This window comes from Dendropsophus ebraccatus, chromosome 1 (assembly GCF_027789765.1).
Source record: "Dendropsophus ebraccatus isolate aDenEbr1 chromosome 1, aDenEbr1.pat, whole genome shotgun sequence".
Lineage (NCBI taxonomy): Eukaryota > Metazoa > Chordata > Amphibia > Anura > Hylidae > Dendropsophus > Dendropsophus ebraccatus.
In genome coordinates, this window is record NC_091454.1 from 33,162,928 (window position 1) to 33,187,760 (window position 24,833).

The window sequence follows — 24,833 nt, forward strand, 5'->3', positions numbered from 1 at the left end:
GCGTGATCTCTTCTTAGAATCTGATTGTTCCTCTCTGATTAAAATGTTTCTTTCACCCCTGCAGGCTGATAGAAAGCCTCACAGTTAGCGGGGTGACGGCAGCCGCGGCTTCCTTAGATTGCGATCAGTGCTGGTTACAATCTCTGCTTACAATCAGTTTTAATTAATTGGGCTCTCATTTAGCTGCGGGCCGGGCACTTTCCTCTGATTAGACACGGGGAAGAGGAGCAGACGGCTGGGGGGGAGAGGGGTGCGGCGACTCATTATGGTGCTTCTCCGTTTTTTTTAAAAATGTCTTTTAAGATTCTGTTGACTTTAAACTAGGTTTCTGTATTTAGCGTGAAAGTGGTGTCTACTCTGACTCTGACTTTATTCTCCAAAGAGGAGTCAAAAAGTTCACCTGCGAATTCTCTCAAAGTACAGGATTAAACAAAAATTTTAGTGTGACTACAAAACTATTTTGTTGTTGGAACTTACAGCGCCACCCCTGTCTACAGGTTGTGTGTGGTATTACAATTCATCTCCACTCACTTTGTCACCTAAACTGAGGACAGGAGAGGTGCTGTTTCTGGAAGAATGCAGCCATGTTTCTCTAAGCTTGTATAACCCTTTAAGTGTTAGGGTAGGTTCACACGTACCAAATCCGCAGCGGATTTCACTCTGCGAGTTTGCAGCGAAATCCGCTGTGGATCCAGTACTGTGAAGCTGAATGGGTCCCATACACGCAGCGGATCCACTGCCTGTGTAGGACCCGACCCCTTTAACCCCCCGCAGCCCTGGCCCCGAGCATACATTACCTGCTCGGCGCCACGGCTGTGTGAGGCTCCCGGCTCCCCTCGCTCCTCTACAGCCAATCAGTGCTGATGTGCACTGATTGGCTAAAGGGGAGCCGGGAGTGTCACACAGTTGCGGCGCCGAGCTGGTAATGTATGCTCGGGGCCAGGGCTGCGGCTGGGGGGGTTAAAGGGGCCGGGCTTGCGGACGGCTGGCAACGAGGGGGGGGGGGGTTGTTTAAATGGGCCGGGTCCCATACACGCAGCGGATCCGCTTCACACTACTGGATCCGCAGCTGATTTCGCTCCTAACTGGCAGCGTGAATTCCCCTGCGGATCCGGTACGCGTGAGCTTACCCTAAGGTTGCATTAACTCGTTCCATGTTCCGCACAGAACACGGACGTGGAATGACTGTAACGGACTTCTCTGCGCGCCCGGGCCGCATCTGTAATAAGATGCTGAGAGCGGGGGAACTGTACAGATATGCGCTGCGCTGTATTGAATCAGCCGCACGGCTCTGACATTACAGCGCGGCGCTTATCTGTACAGTTCCCCCGCTCCCAGCATCTTATCACAGATGCTGCCCCGGCGGGGGGAGAAGTCCGTTACAGGCATTTCAATGCGTTAATGCAGCCTCGGGAAACACACTGGCTATCACATGGGGGGAAAATGTTTAAAAGCAAAGTGACCATTTTTAAGTAATCAACTGGTGACTACTTCTAGTAAACTTCTATTTTAAAAAAAAATCTCAATATTCTAGTACTTATCAGCTGCTGTATGTCCTGCAGGAAATGATATATTCTTTCTAGTCTGACACGGTGCTCTCTGCTGCCACCTCTGTCTGTGACAGGAACTGTCCAGAGCGGTAGCAAATCCCCTTAGAAAACTTCTGTTGTGGCATGCTGATTTTTAAAAAGGAGTAAATTACAAATCTATATAACTTTCTGACAATAGATTTTTTTTTTGTTGGAGTACCCCTTTATAACAATAGATACCCAGAATTCCTCAAAAAATTTCAGGTCCCAGATGCCATCTTGCTCATCCTGGAAGTGTTGGTATGATGAGAATTATAGTTAGATCCTCATTAAGTTGGCCATACACAATAAAGCCTGTCAAACGCACTAACGCCGGTGTCATTGGCTGTCCATCCTATGTGTATGGGGCCTTGCAGCATCTTCTATGGGAAGAGAGCAGGGATGGGTGGAACAGTTTGATGTGTTTGTTTTAAACATGCCTGTGTATATGTATACATGTATACTGGAGGAGATTTGGAGAGGTTATATCAAAAACATATGGTCTGGGATGGTCACACTTTTCCCTGTCACCCATTGGGACTCACAGACTAATGCCCCTGTCTGGGGCACCATATACACATAATAGAGACAGTATGAAGAGGAAATGCACACAGATCAAGTAAAAACTGGTGAACATTAGGCAGTTGTTGCCCTCTATTAAAGTGTGCCAGACCAATATGGAGCTAGAATTGCATTGGCTTTCTAGTTCATCAGATGAAACAGCTATGTGTATGCACCTGTTCTGGGCTCATAGTCCCATGTCTAAATTTTACTATATCTAGACCAAGCTGTTTTGCGATATGGACATATGGGATTAAAGGCAGTGTGCCATGGGACAGAAAGAGAAAATCTCATACTAAACTGACAGTGATCTACGGGTTGGGGGACTCTTCCTTATGGAGAAATTCTAGTTTGGCTGTTATGAGTGAGTTCTCTTTCTTTTGGAGGTGTATATAATAGAAACAGGATTTGTTTCTAGAAAGGGTTAACATTAGCATGCATTACATTTTGTGTCCACCAGGTGGCATAGTTGCTCACTTTTTGCACAATTATTGCTTACTTAACTCCATTATAAATATAAACCCTGAGGATGAATTAATCATAACTTATCAGGGAGGAGGGCAGTATATATTCTGTTATTTAATAATAATGTATTCTAGATTTTCTATCTATATCTATGTTTTCAAACTTGTGGAATGAAACACAAAGCTCTCATATATTATTATTCAGCTGTTTTACTTATATACAAAAAAATATGTAAGAGATTTTAAGTCAAACTACAATGTATTTTTCTTATTTGATATTAAAGTATTTTTTTGTAAGTCTTAAAACCAACATAAACCAAATAACATACAAGGTTTTGTCTCCATCTGCATTCTTACTTTTAACCACCAGATGGCGCACAGAGACCATACAATGAACATGCAATTTTTTTTATTTTTTTTTAGTCATTGCAATATTTTTTTTTAACCAGATGTAAAACAGGAAAGTATGTGATTTAGGATAAGCTGCTTATATATAAACATTAATTAAAGTCCCTTATTGGTTTAGACCCTAGTAAAAATGATGTTAATTTGCATGAATTACAGCAACACCTCTACGATAAACTGAAATATTATATTTGGTCCATTATTAGGGATCATGCTGTATAACTAAATGATTACATCTGATGTATAGAAGGGGCATTACAGCCTCTTACAATACGCTGATGCAATCAATAAGGGGGATTTGGGGTGTCTGTGACCCAACAGTATAACTTGTCATTACAGAATACTTTATTAAGGCTCTGCATGAATTTCTAGAATATAGCACACTATATATATATATATATATATATATATATATATATATATATATATATATATATATATATAAATTTTACATAGATGGAAATAAATTCACACATTTACTTTCCTATTCTGCATTTTGCTTTTTCGCCACCAGATGGCACTGCAGCACCACAAATAACATAAAAGGTTGCCATAATTGATTTGCTGGGGGGTTTGTATTAGGATTGCTTTCCAATGATGTTTTGTTCTCTCTATGTACTGTACACAAAGCCTTTGCCGTCACATCTCCGTCTTTGTTCCTAGTAACAGGGTTAACTCATTAATGCTTGACACACTCCTAATGTGCAGCCGCCACTAAATAACAACTTTTGTCACCATCTGATAGTCTCCAGTTTAGAGTGATTATCTGATATTAATCAAACCCCTGCAGTTTACCGAAACTTAAAAAGCAAGCAATGAAAGCATCAATAACTTCCCCGCTGCTTGTGCTGTTTGATTAGAAACCGACATGGTGGCAAGACGCAGGGGGGTGAGCAGACTGACACTGATCAACACGGCTCAGCGTGGTTCTGAGCACCGCTCACAGGCCAGCTGTGAGACAGTAATTGAGGGATAATGAAACCAGGGCCTCCCGTATAGCGCACAGGCTATAAAGCTGCGCACAGTGCAGCGGGGATCACAGACATGCCCTTGTTTGTGCTGTCATCCTGCAGCTCACAACAGGGTTAAAAGGTTACAGTGTGCAACTTTATTTGATTTCCTCTATAAGATCTGAAGCTGTGATCTGTCACTGGACACAGAGAGCCCAACCAGTGCTGGCATATAGACTACAACTATGTACACTTGCTTCTTTTCTTACACCAATAGGAGCAATGGCCTACACTGGCCATACACATGAGAGGAGGGGGAACTAAACCTAGGGGAACAGATGTGGATCTGGTGTATGATGACCTAACAGGTGGTCAGCTGGAGAGGGATCAGCCATGTTGGATATCTACATGGCTCATTTGTTGTCTGTAGTAACATGTTCTCCTTCATTGAAAAGGAAAAAATGCTTGTTCAGCCGAGCTGTGTTTCTGGTGTATATGGTGGTAGACGTGGCCCCATAGACATCAATGCTTATAGTCCACTTTACTCACAGCCTAAAAATACATAGTCTTACACCCCGTACCCTGTATGGCTCAACTACCAACATTATAAGATGTGTGTTCTGGTTGTAAGGGGTCCCACAAAGGAACTTAAAATGGAGAGGCTGCAGGGTTAAAGTAGTAGTAGTAAAATGGTAAAAGGAAAGTTTACCTCGATTCTTAAGATTTATTTATTTTTATACTTTTTTTTTTGTGCAAATCCACAGGCAAGATCTAGCAAAATCTCTAGGACAAATCTGTTCCAAAGTTTTTTTTTTAATGGAATTTCCAATGGATTATGCAAGGGGGGGGAACAACACTTGTGGATATTCGTCCCTCCAAATGTTGCAAAACTACAGTTCTCATCATGCGTAGGCAACCCAGGAATGATGAGAATTGTAGTTCTGTAACAGCTGGTGGGAGGTCTGCAGGTCACCCATTCCTGACATGTATACATTGTGCAATGAGAAAAAAAGGGGTCCAGTCATTTATTTTCAGACAGAGCGCACTCTAGTGTCCTTATGATTCCCAGTAAATGTGTTTTATTTAGGCCCAGTAGAGCGTGTACATTTCTTTATTATGTGCCTTTAGCAGCATCTGACACAATAATAAGCTTTAATATGTTGATTTTGTACAGGTTTGTAATAGATGTATTAATTGTCTGCAGTTCCCCTTTTTGAACACCAGATGGAGCAAGGACTTGTTTGTCGCCAGTGCCCCACCCTGAGTGAGTCAGGATGATGAAATCTTCCTGTTTTTTGTTTTTTTTTTTTCTCCTGACAAGGCAAGCTTTATTGTTCCTCACACTGCAGACAAAACTAACATGCGGAGTAAGCAGACACATAGATCCTCTTGAGTGTTACAGTTCTGTGCAGAGGATTTTCTGCCTTTATATTACATTACTACATGACATGTACAGATATTATGTGTCTATCAATGTCATAGTATATGGTATATCTCTATCTATCTATCTATCTATCTATCTATCTATCTATCTATCTATCTATCACTAAATACATCCAGATCAGAGATATTATTTAATGCAGTGGTCTCCAACCTGTGGCTCCTTGCTGCTGTAACACCACAGTTTCCAGCATGCCCAGAGAGCTAATGGATTCCTAATGCTGAAAAGATTCAGATCCTTTAAGAAGTGCTACAGCCCCTTCATTCTAGGAAACAGTTTGGTCCCCGCTTATAGATCGCCTATTTAAAGGGTTTTCCAGGTTTAGAAAAACATGGCTGTTTTCTTGCAAAACAGCATGGCCGCTTTCTTCCAGAAACAGCACCCCTCCTGTGCTCAGTTTGTGTTTGGTATTGCATCTCCATACTATTGAAGTGAATGGAGCTGAATTGTAATACACACAACCTGAGGACAGGGGTGGTGCTGTTTCTGGAAGAAAGTAGCAGTGTTTTATATAACCTTTAAATAGCACCATTAGGCTATGCTCATACCACCTTCTCTTGGTCTCTTAGGATGGCCGACATTTTGAGACCACCGTTATTTTATAATGACGGCCGTTATTTACACAATCACAGCCATCATTATTTGGGCTTAAAATGCTGCCCGTCTAACGGCCAAAAGAATACTGTGTGTGAACATAGCCTTAAGGGATATCTGGTATAGTTTCCATGCAGCATCTGCATCAAGAGGTGACAAGACACTACTTTTTTTTAAGTCTATGGTTTGATGTTTCCTATTAACATCAATGGCTGTGTATGGTTTGTTGTAGGATCAAAAAGTACAGTCTGTCATGTTTTTCTGCCTTAGTTATGCTATATAGTCAGGAATGTAGAAGCATGGAATCCATATCACCATAGTCATCGATATCATCCATATTAGTTTAGCTTTATATTTTGTTTGTTGAGGTCCGAGGTATATACCTGGTAATCACACACGCATCTGTATATCTGAGCGGCACCATCACCAGGATACACTCACATTATGGTGGGTGGTTAATACACATGATCTTTGAATCCTATATAGAGTATTTCAGTTTTCTGTGTATATACATTGAAGGATTGTGTACATGGCAATGCCCTGCGGCTGCATGACTGCCCGGTACAGGGATGTAGGAGCTCTGTCCATCTGCCCATATACTCCCTGATGGAACATGCCCTGCTTTGATCCCTGTAAGATTTGTATATGTGTATTTCTCTATAGGAACTCAGAAACCTGCAGAGGTAAGGCCCTTTTACACCAAACGATTATCGTATGTACTTGGCCGATTAGCGACTGTTCAGGCAGATAATCGTTTAGGGTAGCTTCACACGTACCGGATCCGCAGCGGATTTCACGCTGCGAGCTTGCAGCGAAATCCACTGTGGATCCTGGTAGTGTGAATTGAATGGGTCACATACCCGCAGCGGAATTTTCATTCTGCTGCCAGGATGTGATCTGGCTCCTTTAACCCCCGCAGCCCCGGCCCGGAGCATACATCACCTGCTCGGCGCCGCGGCTGTGTGTGAGGCTCCCGGCTCCCCATCAGCCAATCTGTACACTGCAGCACTGATTGGCTGATGGGGAGCGAGGGGACCCTCACACACAGTTGTGGCAGCGAGCAGGTAATGTATGCTGCGGGTGGCGGGATGCTGGGGGTTAAAAGGGCCGGGTCACATACTGACAGCGGAATGAAAATTCCACAGCGGGTATGTGATCTATTGACTTCAAACTGCCAGGATCCTCAGCAGATTTTGCTGCAAACTCGCATCGTGAGATCCGCTGCAGATCCGGTACGTATGAAGCTACCCTGAGTTCACATTTAAAGGCGACATGCTCAATGTCAGCGGATTGTGGTCTTTCAACATGTTAAAACAGCGTGATCAGTCTGCTGGACTTCGCTCCGTGTAATAGTACAATTCAGCGAGTGGTGCTCAATTCCCCTGTAACATTGAGGCGTGTAATATGGCCTTTCCACCTCCCTGTAGGTGCCCTGTTATGGCTCATGTGTGGCCCATTAGGGGTCCATTCACACTTTATTGTGCTTTCACCTGCATGTTTTGTCTTTTACGTTTATGTGTCAGTACAGATAACTTTTGACATATCAGACATGTGAAAAGCTATTGATCAGAGAAGGTCCCACTGCTGACCCCCACCTACACCCACTCTGATCAAGAGAGATCTGCAATCCCTGGCCGGCCCACAGTCCATCAGTATTCCCCATAGAAGCCTACGCTTCTTTCCCCTGCTATATCTTCTGATCTACGTGGGTCTCAGCGACTTTTGCCCAAAAACATACAGCTGAAAATGTGATGTGTGTGAATGGACCTTTAGATCACAAGCCCTCACGGGCAGGGTCCCTTTTCCCTATGTATTAGTCTGTCATTTCATTTTATTTATCTTTTCCTGATTTTACGCTCCTTTTTTATGGTAACCCACTATCGTGTACAGTGCTCTGAAATCAAGGGCGCTTAAAAAATAAATATTTATAATATTGGACCCCAGGACAGTGTACAGAAGATGTTAATAAAACTTTTATCCCTCCAGCTGTAATACCCATCATCTTTGGACTGCTAAAGCTTTGGCTCTTCAGGCATGATGGGAATTGTAGTTTTGCAACAGCTGGACGCAGGTTCCCCATCTTAAAAGAACTTTGGGGTAAAAGTCAAATCTTGGTTGACATCATTTGAAGTTTCTTTAATTTTCATTTTCGTAGCTACCAGGATCAACAGTTTATAACTTGAATGGATAATAAATAGTAGGAATAAACTGCGTATTATGTAGAAGTTACTGTTTGCTTGTGTAACTCAGTGTATTAGTACTGAATCTCCTATATAGGAAATCTAAGCTAGTTATATGATAGATACGTACATACAAACATACATACATTCATAGATTTCTTTTAAATCCACAGTTCCCCTCATCTTTGATTTACCACCACTATTAAATGATATATATATATATATATATATATATATATATATATATATATATATATATATAAAATATGTGTCACTATATTTGTAGTGTAACAGTATGACAACTTTCATTATTGCAGCGTATAGAAGTTCAGTGATTAATATTTATTAATATTAATAACCATGCACCTTCTAAAATTCTTATAGTGACTGTAGTATTATGTCAGGTTTTCCTTTCTGGCCCATATTATTGTACATTGACCTAATGCTAACAGTCTGTGCTTTATATAACAAATTCTCTATTTTTTCCGTATTTTTTTGCTATTTTATACAAATAAAATAATAATTTCCATTCTGAGCTGCATTTTTACTTTTCAGCCACCAGGGGTGTGCAGTTGAGCTATGTTTGGCTCAAATTACTGCAGTGATGTCAGTTGGCTGTGATTGGCTGATCCCCCGTCACCATGGAGACTGTACAGCCCACTTTCCACCATGTAGCTGTGCCCCCCCCCCTTCTGTTCCCCACCCTGCCCTCCTCCACGCTGACAAAAGCAGGAAGGCGCCATGTTTATTATAGAAACAATGATGTGCTGAGCTGCCGAGATTTCCCAGCCTCCCCATCTGTCAGCCTTCCCGCTCTCCAGTATAATATCTGTGTGCAAAACATTCCTCGCTGAATCACCAGATTGGGTTACGTGTATAGTGTGCAGCTGTGGCCGCCATTGCGCAATGTACACTGCCTGATCTGGGGGTCATCAGCAAACACGTCATATCATGTATACATGTTCAGATCAGTGAATATATATATGTGTGTGTATATATATATATATATATATATATATATATATATATATATGCGTGTGTGTGTGTATATATATATATATATATATATATATATATATATAATGTGTGTGTATGTATATGTTTGTATGTGTGTGTTTGTATATGTATTTTGTGATTTTGTATGTGTGTGTGTGTATGTATGTATGTGTATATATATATATATATTAATATAAATTCTAGTGGATGCACCTGTATCACCCTTCCACCTCTGCCACCATATTGAATACTGCAGTCATACAGAAGCTAGAGCCTAATTTTTGCGAGACGTTTGCACACTAAGAATAGTTATTGGTTAGATTGTTAATACTTTTCTATGTCTGACATTGTTTTCCATCTGGCTGCATGTATACTTCTATACTTAATAGGCATAAGGACAGACGCAGAGTGAATCTATATTTAACCTTTTATGTGATTGAAGGTTCTAGGCTTGTAAAACTTTGCTGGTGACTCACAAAGCTGCAGCTGTACTTGGGTTTTGCCCGTACAATAGCCTCATTATACAGGGCATCATAAAGGGGGTATTAAGAGTGATAAAGCGTAGCCTCTTGGCATGGAACACAGCCAGCACACTGCTTTAAGCATAGGATTCCCTTCAGGGGTGCTTCACTAATTTTGTCACACTTTTTTTTAATCAATAGAGATATTGTTACTTTTAGTCTGTAAAGAATCGTCCTTGCTTTTAGTTTTTTTTTTTTTTTTTTTTGCAGGAAGCTGTACCCCAGGGGCTCTCCCTAAGCTTCTGCTCATTCATGACATATCTCAATTAACCCTGTTTTGTAAAAGTGATCTGTAAATAGAATTCTATGGGATCTGGATAGAAAAGACTGGCCTGCAGTTCCCTCGTTCGGACAGCAGGGGTGTGCACTTGAGCCGTGCTGCAGAGTTTTTCAGCTATTTCTCGCATCGGGCCATTTTAAGTGCACTCTCCATTTTGTGTGAATGACGCAGACTGTAAAACGGATTTCACAGAGATGCTGGCCGGAGAGGGGGGAATGTGTCAGCATGTCCTGTAATCTCTGCAGAGGACGGGGCTGTGACTAATCCTATACCACGGGCTCAGGGCACAGGCATTGTGCACGGAAAACATGGCATGAAAAGGAAATGTGATATGCATGCTCCCCTCACAATGCGTAAACTGCGCCCCTGTCCATCTGTACAGAAGAGCACAGGGTTATTCTATGTACTTGTGTCCCTACATATTCATGAGTCGGGCTTTGGGTTCAGCTGACCCGTGCCCTAATGTTCTGAGGAGTGAATGACCGCTCAGCCCCCTGTAATCTGCCGCAGATGTTACACTCCGCTGTCTGCAGTGTGCCAGCCACTTGTAGGAGCAGGCTGGCAGCCAGCTGTTCCTTCTGGAGACTTGACAGAGCCATTATTCTTTCTATGATCTGCCTTTGATGTGGGTTAAAAGTCTGCTTATTATATATTATATTAACGTATTTGCAAAGGTCCTTTCCAGTACGCACAGCTGGCACAGCACCAACAGCAGCCAAGTGCCTGGTTTGTTGCTACAGGACGCAATCTGATAATCCCCAATCTACTTTAAATTTGGTGATAAATATATGATTATCGTTCCTGTGATTTCTTGGTTTCTGGACAGGGGGCATGTCTGCCATGATCGATTTCCCCATGGAAATTCTTTCATTCTGTGCACACATGGTTAGGGGCTCTGCAGGGCATGTATGTTTTCTGATTAAAAGCTGCAAAGTAACTTTCATCTAGTAAAATCAGACAAAAGTTTTAAAATGGGACCCAAACCAGGAAGGACTGATAGAACAAACATAGGACCTTACTAGGTAGGACTGATAGGACTGGCACAGGACCCAAACCAGGTAGGACTGATAGGACTAGCACAGGAGCCAAACCAGGTAGGACTGATAGAACAAACATAGGACCTAACTAGGTAGGACTGATAGGACCAACACAGGACCCAAACCAGGTAGGACTGATAGGACTAGGACAAGACCCAAACCAGGTAGGACTGATAGGACTAGCACAAGACCCAAACCAGGTAGGACTGATGGGACTAGCACAGGACCCAAACCAGATAGGACTGATAGAACAAACTTCCACTGGCTACAGCCTGTAATTTTAGGCCCATAAATAAAGATAACTGTTAAAGTGACCATCACCCCAGGCTCCCCCCTTATTAAGGATTGTTCCTTTCATTAATTTATAATCATCTTTTATCACTGGTGAATTAGTAGTCTGTATTTTATAGTCATTCTGTATTTGCTATAATGGAAATCCACGCTCTGTTCACATGCGTGGCCTTGATCACCTGCACCTGTGATCATAGACCGTCACCAGTCAGAGGAGGCGGAGCTGCAGGGGGAGGGGAGAGCAGCGGTCTGAACCAATCATGAGACAGGAGGTGTGTCTCAGACTACCTCAGATCCCCTTTAGACAATACAGCTAAACAGTAGTCACAGATCACAGCTCTGACCTAACAAAGCCATGGAGAAGAAGTGGGGTGAATAGATGGCAAGTAATGCATGTTACGAGTATTGCCTGGGAGGGAAACCATACCCGCACGTGATGATCACTAGCTGCCGGATGTTACACATATTCTGGCAACTATCTGCAGCTATTGGACATTAGGTTTAGGTGGTTTAGTCTGCACTCAATGCTTGTGTGCTGCCCTGCAGAGCAAAACAAGTGGCAACTGGGGATAAATAAAGTTGTATGGCAGCACCTGTGAGCACATTAATAGGTGTCACTAAGCAGGTGGGGGAACAACGTAATGACAGTATCCATGTACTTTATATAAGATGATGCATATGGATGTCCTAGAGAATGACCTCTGCTCAGGACGCGTTTCTTCATTCTCCAGAGCTGAAATATTTTGGCTTCTAGTCCCATGTACCTTACCTTCTATGTGTGCAAGACTAACCATTCACTAGGACAGGCAGCAACAGTACATGTAATGTATGCTTCAGGGCAACTGGCCATGGTGGTCTGAGGTTCTAGTTGCAGGGCCCAGAGCAATCTTCCGATCACCATAGACATCTTTCTAGACTGCGAATCCCATACACGTCCTGTTCTTCTCGGTCAGTGTTTTTCTGTGCATTGAGTTGAAATGGGTCTACTATTTTAGATACGATTAATGGTAAACGTGTGTGTGTGTGTGTGTGTGTGTGTGTGTGTGTATATAATATATAATTTATTTATTTGGTGTTGTGATGGGGCCTCATCCTGCTATTAGTCACATTATTACTTTTCCTGGATATTTCCTACAACCTCCATGTTGGGTCACAATACACACACACAGGTTTCCCTCTATAAGGAGTAAATGGAAGTGTCCCTTCCTGTTTCCGGCATGTTCCTCAGATAGCTGTGAATGGCAGCTGTTGAGCATTGTTCCAGCTCTTCCCTGGAGGATATGCACATGGCTTCCTGGCAGGATGAAGAACATGTGCCAGTGTACATCTCACATCCTACATAGGCAAAACAACCCATGAGATCAGCAATACCTGGTATATAATGCATAATGTATGAAATACAAAGCCTTCATAGCAAAACTGACAAACCTTGTTAGACCAGAGGAAGCCAACACCATCCAGATGTTGCCAGGCTTCCAGCACTACACAATAGAGGCCTAAGGATACCTGTATTTTTGTGATTCTAGTAGTATTAGGGGAATTACTCCTATCTATCTATCTCTATAATATCACTTTGTATCATTAAAAAAGAAAATCCAGATTATCTATTATCTTACATGGTGTGACCATGATGACCTGGAGCATGGGTCTCCAAACTGCGGCCCTCCAGACAATTCCCATCATGCCTGAACAGCCAAATCCAAAGCTTTAGCTGTCCGAGCATGATGGGAGTTGCAGTTTTGCAACAGCTGGAGGGCTGCAGTTTGGAGACCCATGATAGAGTATGCCCAGAGGTCCATATAGGGAATTCTTGTACTGCCGTCAATGTTTAACCTCTGTGAGTTAGTACAATCTATTCCTGACACTGCAGGAGATTCCAGACATACAGTACATTGCCCAGTCCTATACATTTATACAGAGAAATAAATAAATTCACCCAGGTCTTTTTAATATTTTTTTAGTTTTCCCCACATTATGTTTTACCTGTATCGTATGTAACAAACTGAAGATGCCACCAATCTTTTTGGGATACAGGTCCGTAATATATACATTTAAAGGGGTTGGCCACTTTATAGTAAAATAATTCAGTGTACAGTATTAGTAAGTGTGCTCAATGTATATACTGACAGCAGCTCCCTGTGTACCTCATAGAGCTAAAATCAGACTCCCCTCCTCCAGGCTATGCTGTCCTGCTCTGTGGTGAGTCTGTCCAAAAGATGGCTGACATGGAGAAGCATGTGACCATGCCCCGCCCCCAGTGTCAACCATTGAGCCTGTTTATGCCTATGGAGGACACTAGGGGGTGGGTCATGGTCACATTCTTCTTCATGTCGGCCATCTTATGGACAGAATCACCACAGAGAAGGACAGCACAGCCTGAAGGAGGTGTGCCTGATTTTAGCTCTATGAGGTACACAGGGAGCTGCTGTCGGTAAGTAATGTAAATACACTTATACTACACACAAAACAATTTTACTATAAAGTGGCCAACCCCTTTAACACCCCCGCACCCCCTCTTGTAGTCTATTGGCTCGTTTTCATTCATCCGGCATATTTTCCATGTAGAGTGTAGGTTCCAGATTGAACCATTTAGAGTATAAACGGTATAATCAAATACAGGACAAAGATGACAGATTGTACTGTGATTAAATAGTACTAGTCAAGTGTATTGTTGTGAGGTAATCCATACATGTAAGAGCAGGCTATAGCTATTCACAGTGACCTTGTGCAGCAGAACCCGTTCTCCTCAGCTCAGGCCATGCAGGTGTGCCCTTTTATATGCCAGGGTGTGCGGTTAGGGTGTTGGTTTATTGTGGTTTTAGACTGTGTTATGTAACCTGAGCTGGAGTGAAATTCAGTAGAAATGTACAGGATTTAGTTTCCACTTCTTTATTCTATTAACCCCTTCATTTCATCTACAGGCAAGAAAGAGCAAGAAGTTGACGACAAGAAAGGCCCGCCAAAGAAGAAGGCGAAAGAACTCAAAGTATTGGATTCAAAGACTGCCCAGAATCTATGTAAGTTATTATGTTATATGTGCTACAGTGATGTGACTAAGTATTCCCTATCAGAACAGATTGAATCGGAGTTCCCCCATAGCCACTAAAAGTGGCCACACACCTTATGCCTCACACCTATCCAGCTATCCTGTTTTAGCTGCTGAAAAATTCCTTATTGATGCCTTGCTGAATGGCGCCTGTTACACAGGCAAAAATTGGGGGATCCTTCATTATTAGTAGTATACCCTGTTATTAAAGGGCTATTCCAAGAAAAATGAACCTGTCTCCTATCCACAGGATAGGGGAAAAGTAAGAGATCAGCCTCCGAACCCCTAGGTGATCTCTGTATCAGGCCCTATCTCCTGTGTTATGAATAGAGCTGCTGGTACCGCATGTGATCCGCAAATCTATTCATTCTTATGGAGGTGCTGGAAAGAGCCAAGTGTGCCAGAAAGTGCGCTTACTCTTCTCTCTCCAGCACCTCTATGGGAATGAGATGCGAGTCTTGTGGCCATGGCTCTATTCATAACACACAAGCCAGGGTCTGATACAGAGATCAGCAGGGAGTACAGAGGTTGGACTACACCCCCCCCCCATCTTACTTGACCCCTAGGACACGATAATTTTGCTTGGAGTACCCCTCTAAGTGATTTTATTATGATCAATAGAAATTTTGCACCAGTTTTTGTTGTTTTGTACGAATTACTGGTATACACCGATTACATGTTACCTTGTATTTTCTGCATATATCTGTTGTTCTGGGCTTATACAATGCCCTATGAAATACTATTCTGTGGTTTTTGAACATCAGACAAGTCACACTAACTCCGTAGTCCTTGAAGGATTCAGCACAACCTTGACTAATGCTGCAGGATACACAATACACTTTTCAAAAGACACAAATAGACAATGAAGCAGATGGAAAGGTTCGGTAGAAAATCCTCCAGCTGTTTCTCTCCGGCCTGCACGATGGAAGTTTAGCCAAGTTTGGTTCAGAATGGCCAACACCTGCTGTTCAGCCCACAGCGTGTAACTTGCCCAGGGCCTGCTGGGTGAGGATTTGACATATGGCGTTGTATTGAAGAAGGTAAACTGACCGGACGTCTCCAGGAGCTGATGTGTTCACTGACCCTGTATGCCTGGAAAAGCAGAACATGACACCAAATAAAGATGTAATGTGTAACGCCATAATGTGATAGAATATGCACAACCCTCCTCAGCCTGGATTGCTCAGGGGGGACCACCACTAAATTTGATTTCTTCACATATATCTTTTCAAGCGGGTTTTATGTCACACCTAGAGCGGTAGTCGCGTAGTCCCTGTGAAATTCAAAGGAGGCAGGCAGGGGGGCGGGGAAGGGACATGTCAGAAGTGCGTCAATCGCTAGAATGAAGGGGCCCCTTCATCTCTGCTACAGGGAGAGGGAGGTAAATTCCATAGACTGTTCGTATTAGCAGTCTAATACAAGCAGTCTATGGAATTCACCCTCCTGTAGCAGAGATTAAGGGGTAGAGCGTACACTCTGCCCCTTTCGTTCAAGCAATCAGCGGTGTTCCCAGCAGCCAGACCCCAACCAATACGCACTTCTGACATGTCGCTATGACATGTCAGAAGTTTTTAAAACCAGTAGTTACACTTTAAAAAACAAAGTATACTTACCTGTCCATTTGCCTCCTTAGAGCCCCTCATGGGTCTCCCAGAATGCCGTCATATGTCTTTTGTGGCTGGAATCTGGGTACATCACATACCCAGATCTTTCAGCTGTAACACCACGGCCTGGCTGATTGATTCCTCAGTCGCTGATTGGCTGAGAGACCAATCGCACAGCTGCAGGAGGCTGGCGGCTGTCAGCTGAACCCAGGATATGGGCACAAGAATATATAAGTTTATTTTAGTATTTTCCCACACATCCCCCCGTCCCCCCACCTTGAGTCTGCGGCATGGAGACCTGAATACAACGCAGGAGGACACTGGGGGATCGTGGTAAGGTAAGAATGACATATTTATTATGTTATATGTAAGTGCAGTATTAGATAAAATGTTTTCTATGGTCTTAGTACCTCTTTTATGACTCTTGTTACTGTCAGGTAATCACAGCCATGTAAGTTTGTTTGTTGCCGTTATTTTCTGCTATTCGTGACTGTAATGATTTTTCTTTTACACAGCCATCTACTTGGGCTCATTCCGTATGCCCTATGAAGAGATTAAAAATGTCATCCTTGAAGTTAATGAAGAAGTGCTGACAGAATCTATGGTTTCAGTAAGGTTTTTTTTTTCCTTTTTATAAATTTTTCCTTTTTTTTTACTAGTTTTACTTTTCAAAAAGTTAGCAGTGATAATTAAAGCAAATGTACCCTTAAGTATGTGTGTGTATATATATATATATATATATATATATATATATATATATATATATATATATATATATATATATAACACATTAGCCGATTGCTGCCTGCGCAGAGATCCAGGAGGCATGGTTTTTTTTTTTTTTTTTTTTTTTTAAACACCGCCTGGTTGCCATGCTTGGCACCATTTTTTTGCCATGCTCTGGCCCAGCTCTGTGCACTGGAGCTGCGTGAGAGGAGGGAATACAGTCACACTGAATACCGTCACATAGAGCTGGGCTGGTGCACGGCAAAAGAATTACATTGCATGTAATTTATCCTATGAGATAAAGATGTCAGAATTTCGGGTCTTCCTTATTACACATAGTCCTTCATGTATCTCAGACAGTCCTTGTTGTCCATGTTCGGTTATTTCAGCGCCAGATACGAAATGTAAGCTAAAACACTTTAGGTACCTGGTACTGTACTTGTAGCCATACATTTATTTTATATTTATTAAATTTTTTCCAGAACCTTATTAAGCAGTTGCCAGAAGGTGACCAGCTTCAGAGGCTGGTAGAGTATAAGGATGAATACAATGACTTGGCAGAGCCTGAGCAGTTTGGCATTGTGGTAAGCATGGCTTTGTTTTTGTTCTTTGGAGGGTTTTGCGTCATCTGTAATTTTATTTGTCCTTCAGTCTCTTTGCAATGTCAAATACGAATGTTAATTGTGTTACAGAATAGCGTTATTTATGTAACAGCAAAGCAGACTGAACGAGCAGTGATTCACTTCTGAGAACAAACAGGGAATTTATTAAAGGGGTACTCCCTGCACCTTCCATTGTATAGTGTTGGAGCTAGGTAATTGCAGCTCAGCTTACTGTGAAGTGAATGGGCAGTATGGCTTGAGGGTAGGCCATAGATCATGTGTCCAGAGAACCCCTTGGACCATGACACATTTGCCCCAAAAATATGTGACACTTATACATATATTATAATATACTGAAGCAGGAGAACTCATAGGTTGTTTGGAAATATAATGTAGACATGCTTCTCCAACCATTGTTTCATACTTTCAGATGTGCGGTGTCCCCCGCTTAAGACCTCGCCTCAACGCCATCCTGTTTAAGCTCCTATTCAATGAGCAAATTGAGAACATCAAGCCAGAAATTGTGTCAGTGACCGCTGCATGCGAAGAGGTGAAAAAGAGCAAAAGCTTTGCCACCCTCTTGGAAATCACGCTTCTAGTGGGCAATTTTATGAATGCTGGATCCAGAAATGCTGGCGCGTTTGGTTTTGACATTAGTTTCCTCTGCAAGGTAAGAAACGTCCCTAGACGCAAGCCAGAATATATGAGTGAGTGACACTAATCTAAAAGCATGTTAAGGTTAGATGTTCTTCATGTCCCTTGGGTGTCTTCACTACTGCGGTGCAAAAGGTTACACTACAGACTGGGCCTCAAGAAAGTCTCCAGGTCCTCTTCACATCTGGAAAATTGTTTTTGTAATATTTCCTGGTTTATATTTCTAAATTCTGCACATTAAAGGAGTAGTGACAAAATGCCAACCCCATGTAGATGTCATAGATGGCCTGCATCTGATTGACTTGCATGTCCCGGGGTCCCATAGAGTTGCATCTCTAAATACAATGACTGACCTCATATTATAGTGGATGTCGGTGATGAAGCAAGTTTTCTAAGTTATTTTTTTTCTCCTCTTTCTTAAAGCTAAAAGATACCAAGTCAGCTGACCAGAAGACCACGTTGTTACATTTTCTTGCTGAGACCTGTGAACAAGACTTCCCTGATGCATTACAGTTCCCAGATGAGCTTGTCCATGTAGAAAAAGCCAGTCGAGGTAATGAATATTAATGTAGACTACCCCTCCTGTGTGCTGGCATTGAGTTCAGTCATATGAGTAAGAATATCATTGCTGAATTGAGATGGCAAATTAGCATATGGCTGACATAACCCAAAGCAAGAACCTTCTGTATTGTGGGAATATCGGCTACTTAATGTTACATGGTGGAAAACGTGCAGTATCTGTAAGTAACAGTGCTCACAGTTCCCATTTTCAGCATCCTCCTTATTCGGTTTTCTTTCACTTTACAATTTCTCTTTTAGCAGCATTGCTGGTACACACTGTTCTGTGATGTGTGAACAGTCACAAAGTTATCAAGGTCTGTGTGATGAATACTGAGAAAACCGATAGACACTTTGGGGAAAATGTTATTCTTTGATAAAGAAAAAAAAGTAACATTCAGTATAAACTCCAGTCTTGGTAAATTTAGTTTTAGATCTCCATCTATTGCTGTTTGTTTTTTAGTGTTACAATATATACATTGACCTTCAACAGTAGTGAACGGGGCAGTGTGCATAGTGTGAACTATAGTAAAATATAGGGTCCTGTGTATAGGAATAGTGGGCATGTGGGAAAAATGGCAGCCATGGTCATCATCAAGGCGGAGCCACTGATTTTGGAGCATAAATGAGTGCCTAGCCCATCACATGGGTGGTCACCATCGCTCAGCTCTCAATCTGAAGAACTTTAAGTTTACACACAGAGTGCTTCTTCTGGCTCTATCATTGGTGGGGGTGTTAATACCCAGAACATCAAGCAACACAAAGTTCAGTTCGGCACACTAGACGTCTCCCGGGTGGTGCATCCAGATAGGAGCCAGTCCTGTTCAACCAATGAAATAAATTTCTCGGCACTCACCAATATACTGCATACGTGGTATTTATTGCATCTTCAGAGATGAAAACAATTTAAGTACAGGACGCGTTTCGGCGTATTGCCTTTATCGACAGATGAAACGCGTCCGGTTCTCCTAATTTGTTTTCATCTCTGAAGATGCAATAAATACCACGCATGCAGTGTATTGGTGAGTGTCGAGAAATTTATTTCAATACCCGGACTATGACTGATCAAAACTATTAAGATAAGTTTTATAAGTCACACTTTAACATCTAAAAAAGCTACACCTAGGGAGGTACATGCCAGGTCTATCAATGTGAGAGCTGCTCCTACACCACCACCCCTATAATGTTGATAAAATAGGTGGTCTTTAGAACTCTTCCCCTTTAAGGGAAGCCTGTCTTTTTAAAAATTCCTTTTTGCGTTGTCCTCCCTTTTAGCAGTACCATTATAACAGGAAGCAATGCTTTGTGAATGTAGATTAGAACTCCACCTTGCCATCTTATGAATGCAGAATGTTAATACAGAGCAGGGACGTCAGCGACTATTGAACACGCTGGTAGTGTAAGAACTACTTCACCCATTCATTGTCCCCTGTGCAGAAGGAATGCTGCGGGTTTTGTATAGTAGAAGGAGCGGTCGGCCATAGCTTTTATTATACAGCCAACAAAGAAGACTTGTATCTCATTGGCAGTCCAGTGTAGCAGGGTAGATACTTCCCTATGGGTAACTCTTTTTTTTCTTTTCTTCTGGTAACACAGTGTCCGCTGAAACGTTGCAAAAGAATTTGGATCAGATGAAAAAACAGATTTCCGATCTCCAGCGAGACATTGACAACTTCCCCCCCTCCAACAATGAGAAGGATAAGTTTGTGGAGAAAATGACTATATCCTTATTCCACCTTAAAACACAGTGGATCAGATGTTTTGCATCACGCAGTGAACAATGGTTACTTCTCTAATTGAAGTTATTCAAATGACAGTATTAGTCATCACATCGGAAATTCATGGGGGTTTTCCAGGATTAGAAAAAAATGGATCTGAGTTTACTGTCTGCTCTCAGTCCTGCACGAGTCTGTACTTGTATGGGGATAAGCTGCAATACCAAACACAGCCCATCGTGGCAAGTGGAGCTGTTTTCTGGGAAAGTTGCGGGTGGGGAGGAAGTTTTATTTCTATTTTCAGCCAATTTTATACAGTTGCAAATTTAGGCCAGGTTCACACTATGTAAAAACTACGGCTGTATTTCATGTCAACGGCTGTTATTTGTGAAATAACGGCCATAGTTTGCACACCTACGGCCGTTGTTATGAAATACGCCCGTTGTTTTTACATAGTGTTAACCTGGCCTTATAGCGTATATCTACAGTGATATATTTGTAAGCTGCCTCATAGTATTCAGTACAAAGAAGAGAGGGCACTAAGAATGGGAGAGTATTAGGATGTAGACCTGTGGATTATATATTGTGCCGTCATGACAAGTAATCCTAATCCAGGGTTCATCTAGTCTGTATATCGGTGAGGCTCGCCAACTGATGAAAAACTACAACTCCCAGCATGCCAGGTATGCTGGGAGTTGTTGTTTTGCCACAGCTTGGTAACCACTGCTGTATATACACTGTAACATAACTTCTTGCCTTGTATTAGTATATGCCTTTTTATGCATGTATGATTTACGGATGAAATGCCGATATATCCCATATCATATACTGATATTCCTTGACTAATTTATCTCACATATTTGTCAAAGAAGCCCAAGAGCAGTATACAAAGTTGTGCATGATGCATGACAACATGGTGTCGTCTTTTCAGGAACTGGGGCAATACTTTGTGTTTGACCCTAAGAAGGTCAACATTGAGGAGTTCTTCCTAGATATGAACAACTTCCGGAACATGTTTGTGGTAAGGTTAATGTGTCATGTGACAAATAGGCCTCATTAATCAAAACTGACAGGAAAGTTAGGCCTTGTTACCCATAGCAACCAATAACTGCACAGCTTCCATGTTACCCTAACAGTTCAGGAAATAAATTCTGAGCTCGGATTGGTTGCTATGGGCAACAAGACCTGACTTCTGTACAGAATTGAGCCGAAATTGTGTTATCTAGAATCCCTGTTGTGTAAACTATAGCTTTCCATACACATTCATCCATTCAACATTGTAAGATGCTAGATTATAGCATTCAGTTTTTTTTATTGAATAGAGACCTAAAAAAATTAAATCTACAATGCTGTATTGATCTATTTAAAAAAAAGAAAAAAGTTTGTGTGTCACCAACGTGTTTTGGAAGCATGCAGGTGCTTTTAGTTATGTTTTTATAATACCATAAAATTTAATGTAGATGTATTTTGTTTATTTAGTCAATGCCTAGATCCTATTGGTCACTAAAAAGACCTACGAGAATGTGAAAACAGACCGGGGAATAGTTTGTTATATGCCCTATCCCTCTGTAAATCCTCTCAGATAGCCTTAAAGGGTTAGTGTCATTGGAGCCCTGCAGCAGGATTTCCTCTCCAAACTCCAGCAACTTGGTTCTCTTTAGCACTAAAGCGCTAGGATATGCTGTTGCTTGGTGATCGACCTCTGCCATTCCCGGATGATAAAAATAAAGTGTGCATATACTCCCCTTCACTGTACAGAGAGCGCCAGCACAGCCCTAGTCACATGAATGGGGCCAAAAGTAGCCTGGTGCAGAGCCAGATATAAACCTAGGATGCAGTACCCCTTATTCTTAGTCATTGGGGGGTCCCTCACAGAGCATATATTCCATATAGGAATACTCTTAACATTTTCTGTAAACTGTAAAAAAAAAAAAATTGGAAAAATGCAAACATGGCAATATTAAATTATGAGACCATTTTATAGGTTCTTTTCAATTTTACCTTATAGCAAGCTGTCAAAGACAATCAGAAGAGACGAGAAGCTGAAGAGAAACTCAGGAGAGCAAAGCTGGCCAAAGAGAAGGCCGAGAAAGAGAAGCTGGAGAAACAACAGAAGAGAGAGCAGCAGCTAATAGACATGTCTGCAGGTAACGACACATGGCAGCCTTATTGCCTTTTGTATGTGGCAACCAGAGGCAGATTAACTTCACCATGGGCCCTGGGCTGTTCACCAACTTGGGCCCCCCATACCACTGTAACAATGACTGCACTAGCTTTAGTCTTTTTCCTCCATAATGCAGCCTGTAAAGGACCTGTGGTGACATCATTGTCACATAATAAGGTCCTTCAGTATGTTCTCTAATGTTACTGTATTGTCTACTGGCTGCAGTTTTGCCCTGATTTGTGCAAAATTGTGTTAAAAAGCATAGATTTTTATGCAAATCATGGTAGGACTGTAGCCTGGAGATAATACACTACTGAAAGTATAAGTCTGTTTGGGAGGCCATGGGCCCCCCAAGAGCTCAGGGCCCCGGGCTACTGCCCGAAACGGACCTATTATAATCCGCTACTGGTGGCGACTGTCTGTATCAATGGACAAATAAATAAGAGTAATTGGAATCAGAAGAGACAATTTGGAAGGCCATTTTCAAATTCTCAAAGCCAACAGAAAAAGGGTTTTAGAAAATGTAAGTACTATTTTTTCTTAATAAAAAGTAACCTAAAATAATTAAATGTGCACTACTACTTAAAAAAAAAAAAAAACTGACAGGTGAAGATCTGGGAGTTGACCCCTCCCCCTTCCCCAGTTGCTTGAACCAGTAGGGAGAAGTTCTTAATCTCCTCTTGCTTTATCCTGGTGGCAGGAGTCGAACCTTTTTAGAAGCCTATGATGAGACTTGCAGCGAGACCAGGAGAGGAACCCTCAATTGCTTGCTTCTCCCCTGACAGTTCTAGTGACGTTAAAAGTTTTTCTTAAAGTGACTCTGTACCCACAATCTGCCCACCCCAAACCGCTTGTACCTTCAGATAGCTGCTTTTAATCAAAGATCTGTCCTAGGGTCCGTTCGGCAGGTGATGCAGTTATTGTCCTAAAAAACAACTTTTAAACTTGCAGCCCTGTGTCAAACTGGCATGGCCTAGAGTGTCTGTGCATTAGACTGGCACAACCTCTCTGTCCCTCCTCCCCGCCCTCTTCATCATTAGGAATGCTCCAGGCAGATTGTCTCCTATTCATCAGCTTTGTGAACACTGCACATGGGCTGGGATCGTTAAGGCACCTGTGCACTGCAGAGGAATAGGAAAAATCCTGCCAGTAGCATTCCTAATGATGAGGACGGTGGGGAGGAGGGATGGTGCAAGGTTAGGGCACAGACACTCTAGGCCAGGGCTCTCAAACTCTCAAAGCTTTGGCTGTCCCAGGCATGATGGGAATTGTAGTTTTGCAACAGCTGGAGGGCCGCGAGTTTGAGACCCATGCTCTAGGCCATGGCATTTTGACACAGGGCTGCAAGTTTTAAAAGTTGTTTTTTAGGACAATTACTGCATCACCTGCCAAACGGACCACAGGACAGATCTTGGATTAAAAGCAACTATCCCTAGGTACAAGCGGTTTGGGGTGGGGGTGGGGGGGGGGGGGGACAGATTGTGGGTACAGAGTCGCTTTAAGTGATAGCTACACTTTAGGTTCACATTAAACTTGTCATATAGGTAACATAACTCTTAGAATATGAAAAAGACATCCAGGAAACGCTCATACTCAGTTGAAGAATACTCACCTAATCAGCATGCAATCGCACCTACCACTGAAAATATGGAAACAACCACGCCACTCTGGTTCCGTTCATGAGCCCCATACTTATTCAGTAGGCTCGTGCACAGATCCAAAAGTTTTCGTGTTCATAGTTTCCAACACCAGGAACGACTGTGCTGGTCGGGTGAGTAAACCTAATGACAGGTACCCTTTAAGGTCGGTCATATCAGATGAGTTCTTACTGGGTGCACCCAGGCCATAAAGTCTATAGCCTCATACAAGTATCTGGGTTCTGTAATACCTATTAAGATGGTCTTGAGGTGTTTTTACTGAAAAATAAGGAAAAAATAATAAGCCAATGTAATATTTAGATAAAATTCAGTCCTTATATGCTGATCTCAGGGTATTGTTATTATGCACAATACATTCATATATATCCCTTATATAGGAATCCCATTCAAATTTACAAGTGTATGTGAGTACAGAGTCCACCCCACCCCCATCTGTATCTCTGAGGTCAGTGTACAGGGCTAAATAATAACACAGGATATAAGGTATCTTGAGTCTTATTTGGATAAATCCTCGCAGCCCCTTTAAGAATGTTTTCTTTAGGCAGGAGACAAGTTAGCAGAATTGTTTTTCAAGCAGAAAGTGTAAAAGGTCACCTGACCCGATCTCCTGCAGAGCGTCCGTCCCTGGTTTCCATTACACATTCGCAGCACTGCTGTTAGTCACATTTTCTCTAGAAGAGACCAATATTAATCATATTTTCCAGATGTCACAAGCAGAACAGTTTGTATATCTCTGTCCGCACTTTATGTGATGGAATAGTAAAGCTGCCAGCACCCCAAACTCCACCAACAATGTAAATGCTTAGTAAGCGATTCTA

General features: G+C 42.1%; 1 protein-coding gene across 4 annotated transcripts in view; it reads left to right on the forward strand.

Moving 5' to 3' along the window:
• DIAPH1 (diaphanous related formin 1) overlaps positions 1-24,833 on the forward strand; it is a 194,604-nt gene that overhangs the window by 159,973 nt on the left and 9,798 nt on the right. For all 4 annotated transcript variants that reach the window (XM_069969239.1, XM_069969237.1, XM_069969238.1 and 1 more), the window contains 8 exons: positions 14,210-14,305; positions 16,454-16,548; positions 17,147-17,248; positions 17,697-17,936; positions 18,344-18,473; positions 20,075-20,199; positions 21,050-21,214; positions 22,202-22,340. In XM_069969239.1, the coding sequence (XP_069825340.1) occupies positions 14,210-14,305; positions 16,454-16,548; positions 17,147-17,248; positions 17,697-17,936; positions 18,344-18,473; positions 20,075-20,199; positions 21,050-21,214; positions 22,202-22,340 (1,092 nt within the window). The remainder of the gene's footprint in view (positions 1-14,209; positions 14,306-16,453; positions 16,549-17,146; positions 17,249-17,696; positions 17,937-18,343; positions 18,474-20,074; positions 20,200-21,049; positions 21,215-22,201; positions 22,341-24,833) is intronic.